Source organism: Mustela nivalis, assembly GCF_964662115.1.
Source record: "Mustela nivalis genome assembly, chromosome: 9".
In the NCBI taxonomy this organism is placed as follows: domain Eukaryota; kingdom Metazoa; phylum Chordata; class Mammalia; order Carnivora; family Mustelidae; genus Mustela; species Mustela nivalis.
The window spans coordinates 8135299-8160331 of record NC_139028.1 but is presented as its reverse complement, the minus strand read 5'-3'; the positions used below and the strand labels follow the sequence as shown (position 1 = coordinate 8160331).

Below are 25033 nucleotides of genomic sequence, written 5' to 3'. Positions count from 1 at the left end.
CTGGTGGCCAGACTCCACTCAATTCTGGGTTCAGAGTTCTAGGCAGTTTTTATCTTGAAAACATTCCATTCCAATTTAAACCCAGGAATCGTGGAATGGATTTCCTTGGGTCTCTATGACATGGATTGAAGTCCCTCTCTTTTTTAAATCAAGCTCCATGCCCAGTGCAGAGCCCGACACGGGGCTTCAACTTGTGACTGATCCGGACACTTGAGTTGAGATGGACAGTTCTACGCTCCAGAGACTGAGCCGCCCCAGCGCCCCAACGTCATTTTATTTCTCAAATGCTTAACACTGCTTAAAAACCGAAGATTACACTCCAGATTCTGTGCTTACACAGGGACGGCTGTAACCAGTACGTACAAAACACAGACAGTGCACACAGCTACATAACACTTGAATCAAAACACAACACAGCTACAGTCATAACTGATTTTAAGTCTTGACCTGCAGGTGGTTATAGGGGCAGAGACATATAAAAATTCACTACGCTGTAGGTACACTAGGGTTTGTCCACTTTACTGTATGTAAATCAGCTCAGTTTAAAACTATTACCCAAAAAGCCCCGAACAATCCCTTAGAAAAGTTCATGCTTATCAAATAAACTTAGAAGAAAATTTAGTATTTAACAATCACTCAAACATACCAACACACACCATAACTGTTACTTACAAAAAAGAATCTACGATTTGAACGTTATTAGAAGTTGGTTCTTAACAGAAATAAACGGTTATTCCATTTTATTACCTCTGATCCTGTATTACTCTTACTTTAAAGTAGAACTAAAATAATTTATTTTTTTACAGCTCAAGTAGGGCATCACCTGCCGATATCGCCCTGCCAACTAGAAGAGGAAGGGGCGACACCCACCCAAGCTCCAGGCACCCCCCTCCCAAGGCCCGCAGCAGCCCCTCCCCCGCTGTGGGCCTCAGCCCCTCCCCCGAGGCCAGCAAGCTTTCAAGGGTTCGAGAACATTATTTCCCTAGAGTTCTGTTTAAAAGTGTGTTTATACTAATGGTTTAGAAATAAAATAATGTGCGGTTTCTTAAAATCAGTGACGCTCATTTCCGAGGCCGTATCCCATGCTGACCGCACATGTTGCAGACCCGGCTTGGAGCCGCCCAGTTGGGGGAACAAGAACTCCTCTGCGTCGTCACTGTCGGAAGCCACCGTCCAAGCTCCTCAGTTCAAACCCTGCCATGTCCCCTCTGGGGCAGATCAACAGTTTAGAAAGCCTCTCCGAAAGCTCTGACTAGAGCATGTACTTAATACTGGAAGCCGAACAGGGAAAAGCAGCACTAGTAACCACGCAAGTCCTTCTGCGTCGACCTTTTGGAAATGGAAAGAAACAACTGGTCATCTGCACTCTAAAGAAATGGTACTTAGGTGCCACCCTACTATTTAGAAGAACCATAATCCTTGAAGAGAAGGCATTTCCCAGGACATTTAACAAGTGTTATTTTATAGGCCATGTAATAACGGAGAAGGGAAAAACTATCTTGAGAATGTTTCGAGCCTCCCGTGTGAGCCAGAGACCGCTAGCGCCCAGCCCTGTGGTGCACCTGCGGCGCTACAGACGTGCGGCTGAACGGGCTTTTCCGGAGGGAACTGGTGGTGGCGTTTCTCTGCCGGGACAGGGGAGATGAGGTACAGCCACTACTGTGCCTACAGTTAGAAAGACAGCAGACAGTCTCTAAAAAATGTGAAAACCCCCAAAGGTCAAGGGAAGGAGCAGGAGAAGACGAGTCTGTCTTTGGTACAAACAACCTGTTTGTACATGTGGCTCAGGATTCTGAAATTACCGACAGCACCTGGAGTTGCCATGTCCCTCGGTAAGACCGGTAGTGACCCATGCCCTTAACCAAATGACAAGCCACCTGACCCGAGTCAGCACAACGCAAGTGAGAAAGGCCACAGGCGGTGTGAGGGGTAAGCAAACTCGCAGAGCTCTGAAGGGACTGTGACCGCCTAGTCCACCCAGCTGCCTGGCGTTGGCACCTCCACCATCTTCAGCCAATATTTATTCTAATCTAAACTTTCTACCAAAGTTGCTTTGGGAAGACAATTCCACATCTCCTCCTCATTCAGCAACAAAACTCGTAAGCATGTTTAAACTCGGATCAAGAGAAATAGTTATTGGTTCTCTAGTAAGAGCAATGCTGTAAATGTGACTCGGGACATGATGCCCGGGAAGCCAGGATGGGGACAGGTTGTCCTTCTCTGTACCAGCCTCGGGGGCTCCATCCCGTCCAGACTCCCCAGCTGCTCACAGCCCCTCTGACAGTCTCCCCTTTCGCACTTCTGGGGCATTTATTGCAGTATCAAGAGCTTCAAAGATCTGCCTACACAAAACTGAACACTTGATCACATAACATTTTACCTATAAAATATTTTAAACAATTCCTTTATGATATGTTAGTTTCTAATAATCTCCTTAAGGCCAAGGACTGTCTGATGCTCCTCGTGTCTCTCTGGAGCCTGGCTCCGTCCACAAAATTAACACCTGCCCGCTGCCTGCTAAAATGATTCTGTGGACCCAATTCCTCTTCTTTCCGTAAGATGCTCTGTGTTTCGACTCCTAATTTGACAAGTGCTGTCCCCCCCAGAGCCTTACGTGTTCTTAGCACCAAGGAGCGTAGGAGTGAGTCATGGGTGAGAATCCAGGGAAGTGGATGCTGGGGAAAATGTCGCTTTCTCAAGGCCGGTGGTCTGCAGTTACTTCTATTTCAAACACCCCCAGCAGAATCCCCTCCACCACGGCGCAGGGAGGTGAGGAATTCCTCAGTTCATGTGGCCAGTGGAGCCGAGCTCACTGCGGAGGCAGCAGGGTGCGTGCGGGCGTGTGTGCGCGGGCGTGTGTGTGCGTGTGCAGCACGAGGCACGCTACAAGGCGGTGCCAGAAGCCAGCTTGGACGTTTTCATGAGCTGCAAATGACAAGGACAGAATATTCTGGATGGAAGTATGTATGTTTTTCTGAATTCTGTTTCAAACAGCTTTTTTCGCCATCTTTATGTATGAATACAGTCACTTTTTCACAAAAATCAGAGATAAATTAAAGAAAAAAATTTTCTGCTTTTAAAATCGTATCAAAACCACGAAGCAAGACAACGAAATCATGCAGTTTGCCCCGCAGTCATCAGGCACGCGGAGGTCAAGTGAGAACCGGGGTGATTATAAGCAACAGTCAAGAGTCCGATGAGAAGCTAATTTTGCTGATTTCCTAGGAAAATACAATTTCGTAACTAAACCCGGGACACTTTGCGTTCACTGTTCCTATTGCTTTAGCCTGTGAAGGTGAAGCAGGGTCTGCATCACTGAAAACCCAACCCAAAGAAAGTAAAAGCAAATGATTTATAAAGTTTTTACCCCAGTCTGATCTTTAAAAAGAAAAAAGCTCCCCAGCAGGATACCTCAAATGGACCGGGATTTGGACTGACACTGTGGCCAGACGGGAATCCTTCCCCCTCCTGGGAACCACGGTAACCAGTGAGCATCAGCCCAGCAGCTGCCGAGGGAGCCCCGCACAGGCCCGGGGGCAGGTGCCGTGTGGTGGCCGGTCTGCCGGGGATGCAGGGACAGGTGGGTGGGTGTGGGAGGGCCCCGGGGCGCCGTGCTCACACAGTCAGGAGCTAATGGGACCCCAGCAGACGCAGGCGAGCCCGCCACCCACGATGTGCCTGCTGCGCTCTGGCCACGTTACCTCACAAGATCTTTGTAGAGAAGCTTGGTGGTCTGCAGATACGGGGGAAGCACGTCCTCATACTGGCAAAGGGCTCCGCCCAGGCAGAGATGTTTGAAAAGACAGAACAGAAACTCCTCTCTGTCGGGTTGGCTGAATATGCCATACTTCTCAGAGTCTTCCACGAGCAGCACCTACAGATGATGATAAAATTCATCTTCACGAAACATGATCTGAGGTTCTAAGTCTGGTTTTCAGAAGTCCCAATTTACTCATTACAGATAATCTTAGGCCTATTTTAAGCAGTGATCGGAACCACCGAAAGGAGTGACCTGGGAGACCAGCTCCCGCCCTCCCTCCGTCTCCCCGGACGTCCTGAGGCTTAGTGGAAGGAGTAGAATGAGATCTAAGCGTTCTCCCTCCCTCTGCACCTTCGTACTCATTTCTGTCCCTAGTCCCTGTGCTACTGCGCTGCTAGCGTGGACATGCCAGCAAACTTCTGGGCAGTCAGGGAGCCCTAAGTAAGCGGACAAGCCTCTCAGTCCTGTAAGGCCAACAGCCTTCACTTCAACCTGGAGGCCACCCCAGTGGTGGCATCCTAATCCCCCCGGAGCGTGTGCCTGGCCTCCCCAGCCGGCTCACGCTTCTGCTTCCTGCAACCACCAGTCTACACCCACTCCTGCTCTCGGGAGACCCGGCCAGCTCTTTCAGCAAACAGTGGGACTGGGTGAGATGGGGGTGATGTCCTTGTACTGCGGGGCGTGACACAACTGACTCGTTTGTTGACCTGGCAGCTACAAACGAGGGATGAGTGGGCAACACACCATACGTTTCTTCCATCGAATTGTCTACACCCGGGTCTCTGATGAATACGCATCACAAGGCCGCCAGGCAAGAGGCGTTTAAAAAACAATCAAGACCGTGGTGCTGTCCATGAACAGGTGACTTACCATGAGTTTGCGGAAGTCCATCTCCACTGCAAGAAGACAGGTCCCCCCGTGGGCTCCCAGACACCCTCGCTCTCAGCTACCCAAACATCTGGCTTAACCCAAGTGACAGAGCTCTCAGGAATGACGAAGCCACACACTCCTTAGGGAGCGCTCTCCTCACTGAACCAATGGGGCCATGCAATATTAAGATACAGGAGCGTGAGGACTCTGGGGACCCAGGGGACAGCAGTGCCCGTGCTGGCTGCTCTCCCCCTCCCCATGCACACAGCCAGCAGCTGCAAGGGCCTCAGAGGGTAGGTGGGCGGTGCTGAACGAGTCAGGCTGTGCCCCCCTCAATGCCCTGCGGGGAAGCACGTGGTTGTTCGGTGAGGGGACACGGGCGCTGTGGCTGTCAGGCTCAACCTAAGCTAGAGGCCTGCGTTCAGGTTCTTCAGCCAGGGCAGCCGGGTCACACCCTCCCCCATGGCCGCTGAGCAGCAAGAAACTGGGCAGCCGCAGAGAGAGGTGTCACGCAGGAGAGCAGGAGTCTGGTGCGGCTTGCGTACGAGGCTGCTCCCAGAGAGGCCGAAGACAGATGCGCGGTGCCGGGAGAGGCCGTGGCCTCGAGGCTCCCCAGAGCAGGGGGCGGGCGCCTGGACTCCGATGGGCGCGTGCTCTGGCAGAGCCCCAGGAGCAGACACCCGTGGGGCCCCAAGGAAGCAGAGCCAGACCAGACATGCGACCCCACCAAGAGGCACATCCCAGGCCGTGGTAGGAAGAGGAGAAACCAACAGCAGAGGCTGGTTTATTAAACAAACAAAAAAACAAAAAATCCCTGGGGGCCTGGGTGGCTCAGTGTGTTAAGCCTCTGCCTGCCGCTCAGGTCATGATCTCAGGGTCCTGGGATCCAGCCCTGCATGGGGCTCCCTGCTCAGCGGGGAGCCTGCTTCCCCACCCTCTCTCTGCCTGCCTCTCTGCCTACTTCTGATCTCTGTCAAATAAACAAAATCTTAAAAAAAAAAAAAAAGAAGCCCTAATTTTTAACCACTTTGTAGTCTTTCTTCAAATTAAAACAATGATGACAATAATACGTTTCATCTTAACATTTCACTTTAAAAAAAAGTGCATTTAAATGCTCTCTCAACTTATTATCTCAATAATTTCAGAAAGAAGATAGAATGGGCAGTTGTTTTGTTTTTGTTTTTTAAAAATTTAGGTAATCTGTATGCCCAGCGTGGGGCTCAAACTCATAAGCTTGAGATCAAGAGTCACAGGCTCTTCTCACTGAGCCAGCCAGACGCTCCAAATAGGCATTTTTTAAAATGACTTATTCATTGTTGGGGGGGAGAGGCAGAGGGAGAATCTTGAGACTGCACTGAGCATGAGGCGTGACGTGGGACTCGATCTCGCAGCCCTGGGACCACGGGACCACCACCTGAGCGGCACCAAGAGTCAGACTAACCCACTAGCCTAATCCACTGCACCACCCAGAAGCCCTATCTCCCCTGCCTGGGCATTTTAATCACTGTGTGGTGCAGATAAGATCTTCCTGCTCTAGATATTGACTGCTTTGCCTAATGTTACTACTATCTGATGAATAATAACTCAGGAATTAGGTAAATAATCTAGGTCTTCTAATTCAAGTTCAGTACACCTCTCACTAAAACAGAAATGAGTTAATCAAATGGCTTTTTGATCTCACCAGTGGGATCAAAGGATTTGTACTACAGGGATGTTTTTATACATTCACGTGATAGGTTAGGAGCCCCATATTGAGCAGGGGGATCTCTCGACCTCAGCACCACTGACATGTCGGGTCTGAGAAGTCACCGTGGGGGCCGTCCTGCACCCTGTATGGTGTCCAGCATCATCTCTGGCCTATACACATAAAGGTCAGTAGCGTCTGGTTGAAACTGAAATATACATATAATTAAGTCGATAGAAAAGTCCCATGAATGACTTACTGATCATTATTGTTAAGAGATTATGTATTTCAGGCAGGCAAAAGTTTCTGACATTAAGCATTTCCTGAAATAAAATTCCATTAGTGAAATTTTAAAAATCTATACTTACTTTTCGTAACTCATCAGAAACAGGAAAGGGATCACAAAAAGAATCCAAACATTTAACAATATGTCCACTGTCTCGTACAATATTTTCATTATACAACCGGTTAAAAAATGACATGGAAAGCTGTGTACAAGGAACATTTATAGCTTCAATTTTTTTCACTTCAGTTCCTGAAAAATATTATTTTATAGATATAAAAATTAGTTTAGTATTTGCAATTATTCCCAAAATAAGTACCACCATGCAGAAATTCTAAGTAGCCAAATATGACATATATCCTGATATATTTAAAAGTTTAGGATTTTATTAAGTTCTAATTTTGCAGTTTGTTCATTTTGATTAATCATTAAAAGTCTGTAACAAAATTTCAGTATTTCAGGTCTACATGTAGGATGTGTAAATTAGAAAACACTTGAACATGAGATACATGTTTTGAGTAGGTGTTCTTACATCACTTTTAACCCATATGTCAAAAGTACCTATAAAAGCATAGGAACCACTTTGTGAAATGATTTTGCATTTGTATTATGTTCAATGCCTTATAATTCACATTACAAAAACTTTAATTAAAGTAATGGGTGTTTCTAAAGTCCCGAGGAGGTCTGGAAATTTTTTCTCTTCATTTAAAAATTTCTCCCTTGTGACCTCATTTACAGCGTGTATTATGAAAAGTAGCTTTTCCCAATCAAGGTAAGCTTCAGACCAGGTCCTGACGGAGTCACCGCAAGGCTGGAACAGGAGGAACCTGCAACCACAGGGCTGTGTTATTTTCCTCTTGCAGCTGTAGTTCTCTGCACTCCACCTTCCCCACCCCAAGCCGATTTCCTGAATGTGTCCTTTAGGAATGGATTTTCCATTACTAGAGGTTCTTCTAAATTACAGAAAGACACAGAGATTAAAATTAATATTTTTATTATCGTCTCAGTGAATCACTCAATTTTTTTTTTTGAAGATTTTATTTATTTATTTGACAGACAGAGATCGCAGCAGAGAGGCAGGAAGGGAAGCCAGCCCCCTGCTGAGCAGAGGGCCTGATGCGGGGCTCGATCCCAGGACCTTGGGATCTTGACCCGAGCTGAAGGCAGAGGCTTTAACCCACTCAGCCACCCGGGCGCCCCAATTTCTGTCTTTCATGTGCGAGTGCACACTCCCTCAGCTGTAAAGGGGTGGTGGTGTTCTTTGCAGGTGCTCCCTATAACAGCATATCCTGGTGGGGGAGCCCTCCGTCTGTCCTTTCCCTGACTCACGTGCTTCATCTCTGTCGCAAGGAGGAGCCTGAGCTTGAGAAGAGTAGCGCTGGCGAGTAACCCACTTCCTCCTCGGCTGTCCCCCCGGAGTCCGGCCAAGACCTGCTGCCTCGCTCCGGTCCTGAGCCGGGCTTATGGGAGGCACGATGGGTGTCTGGAGACAGGAACTGTGTCTGAGCAGGAGCGCATGGATCCAGTCTTCAGAAACGGGCTGGTGGCCAGCGGAGGAGAGGCTGACATTGGGCAACAGGCCATGTTCATAAACATGCCCTAGCTCTGATGGGGCAAGTGGCAGGAGGGCTTGGATGGCGAGAAATGTCATTAAATTCAAACCACTCGATCAGAAGCATAGAAACAGCATTTGCTATGGACTGAATTATATCCTTCCAAAAACATATTGTAGTCCTAACCCCCGAGCGCAACGGTATTTTGAGATGGGGGCTTTGGGTGGGGTCTGAGCTTCATCAACTGAATTTTGAAGGGATACAATTCAGTCCACAGCACTCTGCCCCCCCCCCCGCCAACTCATGTGTTTCTCACATGCAAAACACACTTATCCTAACAGCCCCCAAAGTCTCACCTCACCCTAGCACCAAGCCTAAAGTCCAGAGTCCAAAGTCTCCCCTACAGATCCCCTCAATCAGATATGGGCGAGACTGGACGGTCAGTCATCCCAGAGCAAAATTCCTCTGCAGCTAGGAACCTGCGAAACCAGACAAGTTACATGTTTCCAAAATACGATGCGAAGACAAGGAACAGACACGTCCATTCCAAAGAAGAGAAGCAGAAAAAAAGGGGGTGATGGTCCTAAGCAAGCCTGAAACCTGGCAAGGGAAATTTCCTGACGCTTTTAAGCCCCAAGAATACTCCCCTTTGGTTCAATGCTCTGCCCTCCCGACCTGCTGGGGATGGTGGCTCAGCCTCTGAGGTGTCCCCCTCCGCGTGTTCCTGACACTGGGGCTGGCCCTGAGGACCTGAGCTGTCTTTCAGCCCTTCTGTGCTCCTGAAGAACAGCCGTGTCTGCAGCCAAGTGGCTCCCTGGTCTGGTCCTGTAGGATCTATGGTCTGTCCCGTCCCTCACACTGGCAGCGTCTTTGCGGGCACCACCCCCGCCCAATCCCAGGCTTCTGCTGGAGGGGCTGGGTGAGCCCCAGTTACGTGCACTCTCTCTGCGTCACACAGTTGTCCAGGGGCCTCTGTTCTCTCCAGACGAATCCCTCTCTCTTGCTCTCTTTTTTAACACTATGAAAAGGCTGAGGATATTCCAAATCTTCAAGCTCTGGTTACTCCTTAACAATTCCTTCTTCAACCCATCTTTTTCCTTTCTTGCTTTATTATAAACATCCAAGAAGAACCAGGCAGCTCCCACACCAGCTGGTTTAGAGCTCTCAGCTAAACACACAATTTTATCACTTCCAAGTTCTACCTTCTGCAAAACACTACATCATCATCCAGCCAAGGTCTCTGCCATTCCATGGGCTGTCTTTCCCCTGTTTCTGATACGAGGTCTTCATTCCTGCTCGACACCTCACTGGGATCAAGCTTCCCATCATAGATCTGGGCTGGGAGGCATTCGAAGCCGCCCAACCGATCACCACTGCACACTTTCAAATAATCATCTTCCAAAGGCCTCATCTCCAAATACTGTAACACTGGGGGTTAGAGCTTAACACAAGAATTTGGAGGAGACATAATTCAGTCCATAGCACATGCTATTGGTCACGCAGGAATACAGTAAACTTCCGTCTGCAGTGTTTGCAAGATCCGTACTGCACTGCTAGGCTCACACACGAAGTGAAGAACATATTTTTCCCCCTTGATACATTAACATACACAGGGGGTTTCCTATTTATTTTTTGCTTTTCTGACAGTGCTTGTCTCAAACCTGAAATGGCATAGGCAGGAGAGCGCAAAGGTCAGGGTCTGGAAGTCTGGGACCTGGATCTGACTCTCAGCTCTGCTGAGCCCAGCCAGCCTTAAGATGGTGCCAATGACTGAGCTCCCAAATCTGACCCTTTGTGAAACAGGATTTATAATAACAATAACGCCTCTCGGACTTGTTTTGGGAATTAAAGGAGGGAACATCTGCAATGCCCTTCACCCAGCACAGAGGACGCATCCATTGTGTGTCAGCCAGCAAAGGGCTCAGTGTGTCCATGAGCAGAGGGCCGTGGCCATGGCCGCTGGCAGAGGGGACACAGCGGCCCCAGCAGCAGCAGGCCAGGCACCAGAGCCGGCAGGGACACTCTCCAAAGCGGTTCGCCCGCTAGAAGAATGTCTGCTGTCTCATGTTGAAAAGGTGTTTATTTTGCTTCTAAAGGCCCGCAGAGGAAAAAGAGGGAAGACGGTCAACAATTCAGACAAAGAGAAGCTGGCAGAAGGTCCAGATGGTCCCTTGCAAACGCCCGGAGACTTCTGCCTCGGACTCGGAACGCTGCGTCCCCGGCCACTTGCCGGAGGCCCTCTAATTGGTTCTGCCGTGCGCATGTGGAATTTCAGAAGCGCTCTGTCGCAGGGCCTTTGCTAAACCCCAGGACCAAAGTCGGCACTGTCTCACTGCTCTGTGAAGGGTCTACCAACACAGAGGAAGGTTGACTTTTTTCTAAACGAAGCTTATTTTATAAAGGAATTAACTGAAGTTACGCCAAACATGTTTTATAAGCACTGTGACATGTGCCTCTGATGATTCCCTTCTGAAGATTCTGAACTGGTGGGTACATCTGCTCGGACAGTTTAACTGTGTAATACTCTTAAGACCACACTGTACCAGCTTTTTCCTTTATAAATTTTGCAGTGGTCTTTAGCCAAAAGCAGTAAAATGTGACCCACGAATTCTAACATCATGAACTATTGGTCATCTTGGTCTTGACTAATACTGTAAGTAATTTTTGTGTAATACTAGAATTCCATGAACACGCAATATACGAATTTACCAAAACAACCCACCTCATTTAAAATCCACTTACGTTTTTCTTGAGCACAGAGCAACATTACTAACCAGACTTTCCTTCTAAAAGGAGGAGAACAATTTGTTCTATTGTTAAAATACCTCAATCTAAAATTTGAAATATACTGTTCATGTTTTTGTTTTTAGAATAGCCTTTTCTATTAACTCTGGTTAATTCCTTGGCCTGAGAGCTATTTAAGAGATTACATTGAATGTTACTAAGTGTTTGGGTAATGTGATGATGACGATGACGCAGGGCTCGATCCCTGGACCCGGAGATTGTGACCTGAGCCCAAATCTAGAGTTGGACGTTCAATCGACTCAGCCACCCAGGCACCCCTGGGTGATTTTCTTTAAAGATCTCTAGCTATGTTTCAAGGTACTATGAAATTCTTACGTATATAAAGTTCTCTTTGTGAGAACTTAAGACTCTCTTCTGTGGCTTTATGTATTACTTTAGGAATGCTTCGTGGCAGCTGCTTCCTTGGTTCCCAAAGACGGGGCGGTGGCACCCTCACATCAGTAGAATCTTCCGTGATGCCCTTGTCCTCTTGCTGGTGAACTACTGCACTGGTCTGTCCATGGTGGCCAGTTTCCAGAGTTCCCCTTACCGTTCCCTGCATCTCTCAGAGTCCACAGAAGGCGCAAGAACTACTTCCCCAGCGAATGCAAGAGAGAATGAGACTTGTGTGTTGGGCCAGGACAGGAGCAAGGGCTCCCTGGAGACCCTGATGTGAGCAAACCAGCCGGTCATTACTTGCAGTGTGGATGCAGATAATGAAATGCAAAACTGAGCAAATGCAAAAATGAGCAAAACTGTGTCACAATAATAAAACAGTCATCTGAAAAGATGACGGTAGCTTTTATTTACCTAATGTGATCCACTGTCCAGAAGAATCTGAAAGTAACTTCAAATTGGGTATAACATCTGGGTCTTTGAAGAAAGCCTGAAAGACAAATTTGAGGGAAGCCAGTTAGATAATTTATTATGAACAGTAGCAAGAATTAACTTCTAAAATAACTATAGTAAAATCTCATTTAAGTCAAATTGGGGAGGACAATTTTAAATGGGTAAAATGTCTAATAAATCTTTTATAAAGAAATGAAGTTTGGGGGGCACCTGGGTGGCTCAGTGGGTTAAGCCGCTGCCTTCGGCTCAGGTCATGATCTCGCGTCCCGGGATCGAGTCCCGCATCAGGCTCTCTGCTCGGCAGGGAGCCTGCTTCCTCCTCTCTCTCTCTCTGCCTGCCTCTCTGCCTACTTGTGATCTCTCTCTGCCAAATAAATAAATAAAATCTTAAAAAAAAAAAAAAGAAATGAAGTTTTGTTCACTTCAGGTTGTTACCTTCAAGTATGAACACCACTGTATGTCCAAGTACGGGTATCTTTGGGACTTAATAAATAGAAACTAACGATTTCCAGTGAAAAGCAGGAGGTTATGTATATTTCTTCAATCTTCAATTTTGTTTCCCAGGTAATTTAGGAATCGCCACCCTACCCCCCCACTACAGCTAGATCTAAAAGTCATCAGCAACTGAATTCTACCCAAGGGACACACAGAAGCTTTGACCTTCTAACCTCATTAGACCATCCCTGCTTCTGACTCCGGGTCACACTGAGCCTCTCTACTTTCCTCCAATGGGATGTCCCTTCCTTTCTCACAGACTTTAAACTTGCTAATTTCTCCCCTTTAAGAAAGAGTCTTTTTAGTGTCATGCTGGAACCAAGTCAGGACACCTGAGTGCTCAACTTTCAGGAGTCTTTGTTTCCTGGTTTTTAAACCATTGACCTTGTAGGTCTAGTCACAAATTTCAATCTTAATGTAATGCAGATTTAAATGGGTGAGTATTTTGATTTAATGCAGCAGGAAGACACTACAGAGATTTAAGCAAGGACAGCTTGACTTGTCCTGTTTTTCACAGCTCATTCTGGCAGCAGTGTGGAGAATGACCCGAAGGGCTACGAGGACAACAGTGCAGAGGGAAGGTACTGCTGAGACCCACGAAGGTCTGATGCTCCGTGAGTCAAGAGGACAGAAGGGGGTAGGGAGGTGGAGAAGGGAGTGGACTCAGTGACTGTACAGGAGGGCGGGGCAAAGAGAGGAGGAGGAACCACAGATGACCTGGCAGTTTTTTCATGAATGTCATTTCCAGGCAGAATGAATGTTATTTAACGAGAAAGGGAACAGTGACGAGGACCAAGTGTGCAGCGTGAAGATGAATGACATCAGTGTGAACGCCGACATCGCACAAGGCAGAAATTCCTCTTTCAATGGTGTGGACCTTGCAGTGGTGGAGGGATAAAGGTAAACACTTCACAGGTATCATATATGGCCACTTACAAAAAAATAACTTTTCCCCAAAACTACTTCTCACCAAAAAAAAAGCAAGATGTCTTATAACTTTATAAAACCTTACAAGCTAAAGAGCATTTGTACAATTAACTTAATTTGTGTAATATACATTTTGAAAAGAAACATAACCTGGAATTAAGCTCAATTAATACTGGTTTTGAATGTTTTTTAGACATCTTCTGGAAAAATCAGTAAAAGGGAAATTTAATTCAGATTTAGTAATTATTCCTGGGGGAAAGAATATCAACTCCATCTTTTTAGTATCAACTTAAAACTGAATTTTACAGGCTATTGTAATGGAAGCAGTCTAAGGGAGCTGTAGTGAAATGACCCAAAGCAAGGCAGGTGAGTCTTTATCTAAAGGCCCCTCAAATAAAGCAACATGATAGCTGTTATGTTGTTGGGGCTAATTATGCACTTAAAGAATAAAACAAAAAACACCAAAAAGCCCTGCCCTAATATATGTAAATGACATCTTCGGTTTGTTACAGAATTTCCAGGGAGACATTAGATGGGACTGCCTCAACTTCAGGGAAGCTGCTGTGCTCTGGAAATACAGTAGATGATGCCCAAACAAGTCACACTGGTAATAAAGACACTGACGGCCAAGTGCATGTAGAGATTAGAATAAACTTGTTTCGTAAGATGTGACAGTGGGAAAAGGATTTCTAAATTAATAGATTCTTTTATATAACATAGATTTTTCAATGTACATCTATCATATGCCACGCATACGAGATGGAAGTAGAATCTTGACTCTGTTATCTGTCCCGCAGATTGCTGGCTTCTCAGCCAACATCCATTCTCTTCGTCTTTAAGGAATCCAGTTTTATTTGGGACAGCACTACGCTCAGCTCAAAGCCTGCCCTCCTAGCCCCTGTGGCACAAGGCCATTAAGTGTGAGCAGACCTTGAGAAAGCTGTCTGACTCGCTTCCCTGCTTTATGTGGAAGAGCCCCTCCCCACCCTTCATCCCATGGGGAGAACACCACACCGTATACCCAGCCTGGACCTCGCTCTCGAGACTCAAAGCAGGATCTTGGATTCAACAATCCAGGGTATTGCCGCTTCCGTGCATTTCAAGATAAGAATGCCTGAAACTGAACTCAGTTTGTTTATTCTTTTGCATTTTCTGCGGCTTTAATGGCATCATCTACCACCCCAGTCAGCTCAATCAGAAACATGTTCATCCGGGGCGCCTGGGTGGCTCAGTGGGTTAAGCCCCTGCCTTCAGCTCAGGTCATGATCCCAGGGTCCTGGGATCGAGTCCCATATCGGGCTCTCTGCTCAGCAGGGGGCCTGCATCCCCTCTCTGTCTGCCTGCCTCTCTGCCTACTTGTGATTTCTCTCTCTGTCAAATAAATAAATAAAATCTTTAAAAATTAAAAAAAAAAAAAAAAAAAAGAAACGTGTTCATCCTCTGCAATCGCCCCTCCCCCACCTTATCCTCAAATATCCTGAGTCCTTGAATACTGTCTTCCTCCGAAGCCTCTCTCCTGGCCATCCGCGTGCTGCTGTCATGCTCTACTGTATGCGGGAGAAGTTGCCAGGCTGGCCTCACTGCTGCCAGACTCTGTCCTAACAAGCTACCCTCCACAGCTCTGCCTAGGTGCCGGCAGGATTGTGAGTGTGACCGGCTTCCGGAAAACCTCGAGGCAACCCCGTGTCAGCCAGATAAAGCCACGCCCCTCCGCGCCGCACAGGTCATCTAGCGTGCCCTCCTGTCCATCTCCTGTTATCCCCCACATCGTCCATCTAACAAACTCCTACCTGTCTTTCAGGGCCCAACTCGAGGAGCTTGTCTTTTGTAAACCCTCCTCTGAGTGCCTCCATGGAAACCAAACCAAACCAAACCAAACCAAAACCAAGATGGCCTTCTCTTTTGTGCCACCAGGGAGTCTGCATCCTGGCCTGGGCCACAGGCCACGGGCCACCTGCCTTCTCGCTCTCAGTGCCAGCCTGGACCGCTTCCCTCTCTTGCATGGGGTCTTTTTCCTCCGTATAGATCCAGAGACCACGGAAACGCTAGTGGAGGGAATGGTTCCTTCCTTCCTTCCAGCTCTTTACTCTCTCACAAATGAACTTTGGGAACCTAAATTTGTTTTTTTAAAGATTTTATTCATTTATTTGACAGAGATCATAAGTAGGCAGAGAGGCAGGCAGAGGGGGAGGGGGAAGCAGGCTCCCTGCTGAGCAGAGAGCCCTGATGCAGGCCTCAATCCCAGGACCCTGAGATCATGACCTGAGCCCAAGGCAGAGGCTTCACCCACTGAGGCACCCAGGTGCCCCCATAAATTTGTTTTTAAAATTGAAAGGGAACACTTTAAATCTGGAACTCTAGGTTTAAGCGATACCCTTTGTTCAGTTACGAGCGTCTGTAGTAGAAATGACATGGAAGCTTGTGTCGCGAGGCCCCTCGGTCTTACCACTTGCCAGGCATTCCTGCACCGATTATTCAACCATTTTGAGCCTGCGTTTTCTAAGCTGAAAAATGGGGGTCAAAACCCCAAATTTACTAGACTGTTGTAAAGATTAGTGCCAAATGTCTAAGAAGTGCTGAAACTCAATCTGGCACCCATGAGTCACTTCTGCTAGTGAAACACTTTGTGGGGCATCTGGGGGGCTCTATCGGTTAGATGTCTGCCTTCGGCTCAGGTCACGATCCTGTGGTCCTGCGATATGGTCCTGGGATGGAGTCCAGTGCTGTGGGCTCCCTGTTCAGCGGGGAGTCTGCCTCTGCCTCTCCTTCTGCCCCTCCCCTCTGCTGTGCTTATGCACTCACCCTCTCTCTCAAATAAAAGCTTAAAAAAAAAAAAAAAGTAAAAACACTTTGTAAGGTAGTAAACAAATATTATTACTTATTATGAGCCAAGCATTTTGCTGAATATATTACTTCCTTTAATCTTTTTTCTTTTTTTTTTCACATTTGATTTTTTAAGTCCTCTCTACACCCAGCATGGGGCTTGAACTCACAACCCTGATATCAAGCGCGTCCTACCGCCTCACCCAGCCAGGTGCCCCAATCTTCTTCAATCTTCTTTATAAACCATCAGATACTCAGCATTATTTTCATACTCAAAAGTATTTATGTGCCGAGCACTGGGATCATTTTTCAGAACAGCAAACGGAAGATCGGGTGGTAAAGGGACGTGCCTGGTGTCACAGAGCTAGGCTGTGGCAGTGGTGGGATCTGAACAGCCAGCCAGAGGCCAAATCAGGGGAGGATCTGGGCTTCCTCTGGCCCTAAGCTTATACAGCTTTAGGAACTCTCAGAAAACAAAGGTGTCTATCTTAGAAAATGTTCAGAAGCACAGGACTATGGGACATACTGCTAGATCCCTCTGAGTTCCTTGGAAAGGCCTTCCTGGCCAGCAAGGAGGCCCTAGGGTTCATGGGCTTCAGGGCGGATTCCGTCCCGGGCCACACAGTCTGAGCTACTATGCTCCCCCGCCGCCAATTCAGTGATGTGAGTAAAAATAATGTTTCTCTAGGTACATTTCTTTGAACTGAAATATGGGGATATTTATAAATAAATGTGAAGATTTTGAAATTTAGAAAAAAATAGCCTGGTATTATGAAAATCTGTTGTACTTTATGGATAAATTTTGAATCTGTTGAAGAATTCTGTGTCTGTTGAACAACTCTAATTTATTTTATGCCTTCCTCCATGAAGTTCTTCCTGACGCCAATGCCCCTCCATTAGGTGATGCTTCTGTGTGGAAGGCACCTTGTATCCTCCACTGTAGCAAGTATTTTACTGTGTTGCAGAGAATTTTTCAAATTTCCAGCTTCAGTGCCTAGCAAGTTGGGACCAGGGCTCTGTCTTCTCAACATCCTCCGGCAGGGAACTAGTTAAGCATTCGACAAACGTTTATTGAATAGATGATTCATAAGGAAATTTCTGTAGCACTTGAACTCAGTGAATTACAGTCCTGATTTTAAAAATCTCTATCAATGTGAAAGCCAGTGCTGGTATGAATGAAAAACCTAAGGATGATAACCTGAGAAATGTCACGTGGTCACAACAAAATTGTGTTATCTTACTGTTAAAATAGTATCTTCAGGAAAGGGAAAGAGGTTTGACCATCTTACCCTGTATCAAGGGTTGAAAAGCAACTGTCCCCAACCCCCATCTCTGTCCTCGCTGGAGCCTCAGAACAAGGCTGTACTTTTTTTTTTTTAAGATTTTTTTTAAAAATTCATTTATTTGACAGACATATCACAAGTAGGCAGAAAGGCAGGCAGAGAGAGAGTGCGCGCCGAGCAGGGAGCCTGATGTGGGGGCCTCGATCCCAGGACCCTGAGATCATGACCTGAGCCAAAGGTAGAGGCTTAACCCATTGAGCCACCCAGGAACCCACGAGGCTGCCCTTATTTGGAAAGAGATTACACTGGGCAGGGTGGTCCTTCTGCCCCGTGACCAATCCTGCGCAAAGAGCAGAGGGGCCCGGACACCTGGAGGGACCGCAGGGAGCAGCAGCCCCTGCCGCGGGTGGGAGTAGGACCGCCCCCACGGACACCTGGATCCCGCACCTGCCCGACAAGCACCCCTGCTCGCTCTGCGGCCCTCACCCGGCCAAGGTGGACCGCAGGCGCCCCCGTCCTCCCCACGCGCACGCGCACGCGCGAGGGAGACTACCTGCTGTCGGTGCCCCGCTGTGCGCGTACCCGCAGCCCCCCCACCGCGCACCGCAGCCCCCGCAGCCCCCAATGCAGCGCGGACGGAGCACCCTGTCCCGTGTGCCTGCGGGTCTAACGACGGCCCCCGAACTCCTGCGGTCGGGCAGCTCCCCTTCCCCACGCGGTCGCCTCTGCCCGCCTGCCTGTGGGGCGGGGAGTACCCCCGCGGGGAGCCCGGCCGCCCAGGGCTCCCTACCCTCACACCAACCATGACGAAGTCATCCTTGCGGTACGCCTGGAACGTCTGGTCGAAGCCGAACGCCTGCGCCGCCACTCTGCCTAGCATGGACCTGCGGGGGAGGGGGCGGTCAGCGCGGGCAGGGCGGTGGGAGGGGGCAGATAGGGGCGTGGTCATAGGGGCGGGGACTACCCGCGTGGGGCGGGGTCGGCCTGGGGGAGGGGCCAGCAAGGGCTTGGGGCAGGTCAGCGTGGGCGCGGAGCTGGAGGAGGCGGGAGGATGCGGGGGGCCAGCACGCGGCCGGGCGGGAGCCCGAGCTGAGGGATGGGGGTGGGAGGGGTCAGCGCGGAGCGAGAGGGGCGGGATCCGCGTGTGGCGGTGCGAAGGGAAGGGCGGGAGCGGGAAGGGGCGGGATCAGCCTGGGGGAGGGGCCAGCGCGGGACGGGAGGGGGCGGGAACAGGCCAGGGCCAGCGCGCGGCCGGACCCCGAGCGGGAGCGGAGGGGTATCGGGGTGGAGACAGGTCAGCGCGGGGCCGTGGGCGAGGCGCGCTCCCGGCACGTCCCGCTGCCCCCCATCCCCGCGGAGACGGCGCTGCCCGCGGTTCGGACCCCGCCGCCGGGCACAGGGGCTCGCCCAGCCCTGCCCTCGGCCTCTCACCACTGGCGGAGCCGGCTGGTGGTCTCCGGGGTGCTCAGACACTGGAAGGTTTTCTGAGGCAGGAATCTGAAGTAGTAGCCGCCCAAGTCCCCCGGCTCCCCGGCAGCCATCGCCCCCCTCGCTAGCGGAAGTGGGGCCCGTTTCCAAGGAGACGCGGAGGCCAGGCGTCGCCTCGTGCGGCAGGGGGCGGGGCCACGCGGATCCTCTGGGCGGGGATGTCGAGCTCGCGGCGGGGAGTGCGTGGGGGAGGGAGGGGGTGGAGGAGTGGGGGAGTGGGGGCGGGGCCACGGGACTCCTCCGGCGCAGGGGGCCAGGTTCGCGGTGGGGGCGGGGCCGCACGGAGGAGGCCGGGAACGTGGTGGGGGCGGGGGCGGGGGGGGGAAATGGAGGTGGGGCCAGGCTGAAGAGCCGAGCCTCCCTGCTGGCGCGACGCCGGGGGGGCTGGGCCACACGGAAGAGGTACTGCTGACGGCGGGGGCGGGGCTACGCGGAGGAGGCCGGGCTCGCCGCGGGGGCGGGGCCAGGCGGAGAACGGTAGACCTCCGCTCCCCCTTTCCCGGGGCATCCTGCACCCCCGCGCTCAGGCTCCTGCTCCTGCTCCGGGCGCAGCGGCCCTGGGAGAGAGGGGTGCAGGTGCCTTCTTGCTGAAATTACTCAGCATAGGTTGATTTCCTAACCCGAAGCCTGCGATCCCAGTTTTCTGGTTCAGTTGCATGACTCAGACATTTCTGAAGACATGATTTTGAGTTAATTAGGGTTACTTTGGAAGACCTACGTCTATATGACTAGTTGGAAAACTATTCTCTTTTACCATTTGGCTTTTGTTCTTTTCGATTTACATCTGAAGGCTAAAAGACTTTTCCATATACACTGCAGTAGGGAGTGCTGGTTGATAAAAGTACACGCTTATTTATCTTGTTTATTTTTTAAAATTTTATTTTTAAGTAATCGTTACACCCAGCCTACAGCTTGAACTCAGAACCGTGAGACTTTACCAGCTGAGCCACAGGCGCCTGAAACACATAGTAGTTTCTACTGAAAATTAACTTTTCTCTCCGTAGGTTTTGTTGTTCGTCTAACAGCAGTGTCTGGATACGATGGTTCGACTGAAATTCTCGACGTTGTGAAGGTGTTAAGGCAATACTGATTCAGTAGGAACTCGGCGGGTGGAATTCTCAGTGTCGGTCTCTCCTGGGCTAGTGCCGTCCCATCAGCTCCGTCAGCCACGCGATCACGAGGGCGAAGGGCCCCTAAGCTCACCGCCAGTGTCCGCGCGTCCTGCCGCTCCGCCCTGTCACTGTCCGGACAGTGTGTGTCTGTGCGAGATGCTCGGCCGCTCGGCGTAGACTGCAAGGCCCTGAGCTGTGATGTTCAGTAGGCCACATGCAGCAAATGCGTTTCTGACTCCTGACATTTCCAGTTTATAATGGGCTTGTTGAGATGGAATCCTACTGTAAGTTGAAGATGTGTGTTATTTTCTGTTACTGATTACTGCCCATGAAATGGGGAGGCCCACCGATGACACTTTTGGGTTTACAGTGTGAAACTATTTTGAAAGCAGATATGAACATTTTGGGGCCTGTTTTTTTTTTTTTTTTTTCAATGAACTCACCCTTATTCCTTTTGGAAATATATACAACATTGGAAGAGCTTGGTCATAGGGTCTAAGTAGGTCTCGCTGTACTGTATGCTGCTAAAACATTTTCTAAAGGAGATGAATTTACACTCCAACCAGCTGACATCAAATTTCCAGTTGTTCTACATTCTTGCTAACACATAGCATTAGTTTTTAAAAATTTTAGGCTCTTTGCTGAGGTTCTGTTTCTCGTTGTGATTTTGAATTTGGGTTTCCTTGATAGTTCTTGTCGAGCAATTTTTTTGATAGACATTTTGGCCATTTGAATATTTTCTTTAATGATATACTTATTTAAGTGTTTTGCCCATGAAGCATTGTCCATATTTTTAAAATTTATCTTTAGAAAATGTTTCATCTGGATGTAAGTCCATTGCCAACTAGATGCGTTGCAAATATTTTTTTTAAGCAAGCTCTAAGCCCAGTGTGGGGCTTGCATGACCTCAAGATCGAGAGTGGCGTGTTCCACCAACCGAACCAGCCAGGCACTCCTCAAATATTTTCACTTTTGTCTACAGCTTATTACTTTGATACTCACAAATTCAAATTTTAATAAAGTACAAATAATTCTTCTTTTTGTACAATTTTTTTTGCCTATACAGAATTATGGCAATAGTTTGACATTTATGTCTATGATCCATCTCAAAATATTTTTTAAAACTCATTTTTTCCCCCATATGGCTACCCAGTTGACCTAGCTCTACATATATTTTTGTAAGTTTCCTTCTGTTTTTATTTTTTATTTTTATTTTTTTTAAGATTTTATTTATTTATTTGACAGAGAGCGAGAGATCACAAGTAGGCAGAGAGGCAGGAAGTGGGAGGCAGGCGGAAGCAGGCTTTCTGCTCTGCTGAGCAGAGAGCCCGATGTGGGGCTCGATCCCAGGACCCTGAGTTCATGACCTGAGCCAAAGGCAGAGGCTTAACCCACTGAGCCACGCAGGCGCCCCTCCTTCTGTTTTTATGACTGAGTAATATTCTGTTGTAAATAGGTCCCAAATCTGTTGTTTCCCCCAGGATTAGGGTTCCGATTAGGACCAGAGCATGGGTTAGGATTAGAGTTAGAGCAGGGTGAGGGTAGAGGTCTTTTGGCCTGCACTACAGAGACCTCTCCAGAGGGTAAGTTTAAGGTTAGGGTTAGGGGTTACTGGTTACGTGAGGGGTTAGTGGTACGTGAAGTTTTAGGGTCAGGGTTGAGGTTAGGGTTAGGATTAGGGTTGGCATCCTTGGCATCCTCCCCTCAGAGATGTCTCTAGAGAGTAAAGCATCAGGCTTCTCCGGGTGAGAATAAACATGGCAAGTGCCCACCGTGCTTTACCACCGTGCTTGGTAAGGAGGGGCTTTGGCGCTGTGAACATTCCTTAAGTGGATCTTCAGTTGGTCCTTCTGTTCCGATCTCTTACCTTTTATATCCATTTTCGGAAATACTACAAATTCTCTTTAAAGTTTTTATTTAAATTCTGATTAGTTAACATACAGTGTAATGTTAGTTTCACGTCCATATATCACTCAGCACAGGTGCCCTCCTGCATCCCCTGCGCCCTTCCGTCTGTCACAGCAGCGTGTTCTCTGTAGTTCAGTCTGTTTCTTGGTTTGCCTTGCTATCTCTTCTCCCTTTGCTCGTTTGTTTTGTTTCTTAAATTCCACATATGCAGGGCACCTGGGTGGCTCAGTCAGTTACATGTCCTTCAGCTCAGGTCATGATCTCAGGGTCCTGGGATTGAGCCCGGAGTCCGGCTCCCTGCTCGGCGGGAGCCTGCTTCTCCCTCTGCCCCTCCCCCCGCTCATGCTCGCGCTCTCTCTCTCTCTCAAATGAATAAAATCTTTAAAAAAATAAGATGGCATTCATATGCTTTCTAGACCTAGCTTTGCCCTTATTCCAGATTTGGGCTGAAACACTCCCACTTCGTGGTGTCATGATCTCGCTCAACCACCTGGGAGCTGACCAGTACCTGGAGGACCGGTAGGTGGCAGGATAATAACCCTGGGATGATGTGATGACCATGGTGGTGATACCGTAGTAATAAAACGCAGCCGGCCTTTGAACAGAGGGAGGCTTAGGGGCGCCAACAGCCTGCGCCCAAAATGCACGCCACTACTAAGAGCGCACTGTTACCCAGGGGCCCTACCCGTGACGTGGTCACTGAGCACAGTGTCTGCTCTGTGAGTCCTTATTCTTACAGGAAAGTCAGCTAGAGAAATGTTACTAAGAAGAGCAAAAGGAAGAGAAATACATTCAGAGCACTTACCGTACGCTATTTATTGAGAACTATCACGTATGAGCGGACCCACACAGTTCAAATCAGAGTTGGCCAAAGGTCAGCCATAACGCCCAGTATTTTTGAACATGTCCCGTTTCACCGCGCATCGTTCTAGACATTTTCCATGGGCTGTCACTTCATTCTGTTAGGGGAGTTAGTACTGCTGAGCCTTCTTCCAGCGCATTCGCGACGCTTTCCCAGAAACCCGCAGAGGCTGCAACAGCCGGTCTTTCCTGGCAGCCTGCCCCAGTGCCACTGCCTCCTGGAGTCAAGGGGGCCGGTGACCCTGCCCTCTGCCACACATCACGTGCCGAGTGGACAAGCACGAAGATTGCCTTCGATGCCGACTCAGCTCAAGGATTTGGTATATGCGCAAGGGTGCTTAGAAGCTGAAAGAGGTCATGTGAGCCCCATTCACTTCCCACTCACTGGGTTAACCAGGAAAATGCTGATTCTGTCCTGCCTTGGAGGGACTTGTGTCTATCCCCACCCTGGACCTTTATGCTTGCCTGTCAGCCCAGGCTCCGCACGTTGGCCGTGTATGTAAGTGAAACCAAGAACAGCGTTTGACCCAGACCTCTCTTTGGGACCCCTGGACCAGTTAACACCTGTCCCTCAGGTTTTGCAATCTTGGCTCCTTACACAGGTTTTAGTATGTTTTCAGATTATTTAATTTGTAGTTCACTCTGCCTTCTTGAAATTTAGTTTCCTGTTCTAATTTTGGCATCACGACCTTGTGGTCTGGGGAGCCATCCGTTTCTGCAGCCTGGGGAGCAGGGCGGGAATTCATACTACTGGAAAATTAAGTCCGTGCTAGGTGAGCTTTGGGGTCTTATATTAAGACGAAGTTTTGAGTCCTTGAAGTTCTTCCAAAAAGATTTCTATGGACAATATTCCGCGTTTTGACACATGTGTTCCTGAGCTGCCTGCTGTTCACGCGCTTCTTGGACTATGTTTGGCCAGGCTCTGCTGCTGGCCCCCGTTAGTGTCCTGGGCACGTTGTCAAGGACTTGAGCTACCGATGAAAGCTGCTGGGTGCAGCAGGACCGTGCGCAGAGCCGTCAGGCAGAGACAGGAAGACGTATTGTTGCTTACCCGTGGTGTATGGGTTCTAGTTACCTCCTTTGTCGACAAGAACATTAGACATTTTGTTCAGTGATTTTCAGAGAACAAGATCTGTCAGGTCTATGGCAATCTGTCGACCTCAGTGATTCCCAGGCTGTCCTCCATGGACCCCTGAAATCTTGGGACGAGTCTGGGGTCTGTTGGGGAGGAAGACGAGTATGGCTTTGCCTTTCCTGCTTTTGTGGAAGGGGCGCCACTCTTCCCCATTTGGGAAATCGAAGCACAGTCACACTTGCAAAAACGAGTCTTTGACTTTACAATGTTTGAAATCCTTTCTCTCCCCCCGAAGAAATGACCATTGCTAAAAAGAGAGTTAAAATACTCGTTTAGTGGCCAACTCCTCTGTGTCCTTACAGTCCAGCTCCGGATGTGTCTAGTCTGTGGTCTGGACACATTTCTAGGCCTTTATGGACTGGTCACAGTCACGATATGGGCTGGAAGAAATTCGCTCAGAGTTCTAAGAGGTGGAATTGCTAGCGGTTCAGAGTGTAAGTTCTGGGGCCCCGTGTCCGGGCCTGCGGTTCCAGCTTTACTTACCCTGTGTGCCTTTGGGCAGCTCTAACTTCCTGGCGGTCCCTGTTCCCGGGGGCTAAAGGGAGGGTCTCTGCACCTGCACGGTAAGGCCTTGAGAGCACCAAGTGAGGTTCTCATGCTGTGTGCGCATGCCCGGCATGCGGCAAGTGCTCGATAAATTATCATTACATTATCAAAGCGTCAATTGATATCACTTATGAAGGTCAAGAAATTGTCATTACTGCAATTTGTTCAAAAGCTGCCCAGACGGCACGTCACTGTTTGCTTCTGGAGGATTACCCAAGTACCCTCACTGATTAAGGCTTGGGGCAAGGGTCCTCACAGAAGCTCTGGGTACTTGAATTTGTTGTCAAGTCACAGACGTTAACTTATGCTGACTGCTTTAATCCTAAAGAAGATGTATCAAAATATTTCACTAACGGGAAGTTTGAATTTTGCCTTAAAACTACATGTATTTTGGAGATTGTGGGACATGAAAATGATCGCTCTTCTTGAAAGTGGGAAGTCCTCAAAGGAGTAGCCAAACAAGACTACGGTGAGGTTATTTCGCAAGATGCAGACTTGAACGAGGGGCCAGCATTTCTAACCACTGCCAGTGCGGCGGGCTCGAGGCCGACCGGCCGGCTGGGTGCGGTGCCCACCCCACCTTCCAAATGGCCAGAGAGAGGAGTAGAACACCCTGCCCCTTCCTGTGGTTCTTGTTTTGTTTTTATGTTCTTTAAAAACTTTTAAAAAGTG

The 25033-nt window shown here is 48.9% G+C and overlaps 1 protein-coding gene and 2 long non-coding RNA genes across 12 annotated transcripts in view; 2 read left to right on the top strand and 1 right to left on the bottom strand.

The window, feature by feature from the left end:
• The window catches only part of CFAP300 (cilia and flagella associated protein 300), a 21975-nt gene extending 3006 nt beyond the window's left edge, over positions 1–18969 (bottom strand). The window contains exons 1-8 of one of the 10 annotated variants that reach the window (XR_014298929.1): positions 18743–18969; positions 18102–18195; positions 11745–11820; positions 7927–8226; positions 7383–7424; positions 6683–6849; positions 3702–3874; positions 2615–2925 (exon numbers count right to left, since the gene is read on the bottom strand). Coding sequence is in view for 9 of the 10 variants with exons in the window: in XM_082683993.1 (XP_082540119.1) it covers positions 3702–3874; positions 6683–6849; positions 7383–7424; positions 7927–8226; positions 11745–11820; positions 18102–18195; positions 18743–18852 (962 nt within the window). In the remaining variant the exon portion in view is untranslated. The remainder of the gene's footprint in view (positions 1–2614; positions 2926–3701; positions 3875–6682; positions 6850–7382; positions 7425–7926; positions 8227–11744; positions 11821–18101; positions 18196–18742) is intronic. The other 9 variants (XM_082683993.1, XM_082683996.1, XM_082683995.1 and 6 more) reach the window with 9 other exon arrangements.
• Positions 12987–14634, top strand: LOC309840458. Its single transcript, XR_014298607.1, has 3 exons — positions 12987–13178; positions 13718–13812; positions 14003–14634. It is a non-coding gene; the product is annotated as an uncharacterized lncRNA (long non-coding RNA).
• Positions 18533–25033, top strand: LOC309841130. The gene is made up of 2 exons (XR_014298963.1): positions 18533–18605; positions 19825–25033. It is a non-coding gene; the product is annotated as an uncharacterized lncRNA (long non-coding RNA).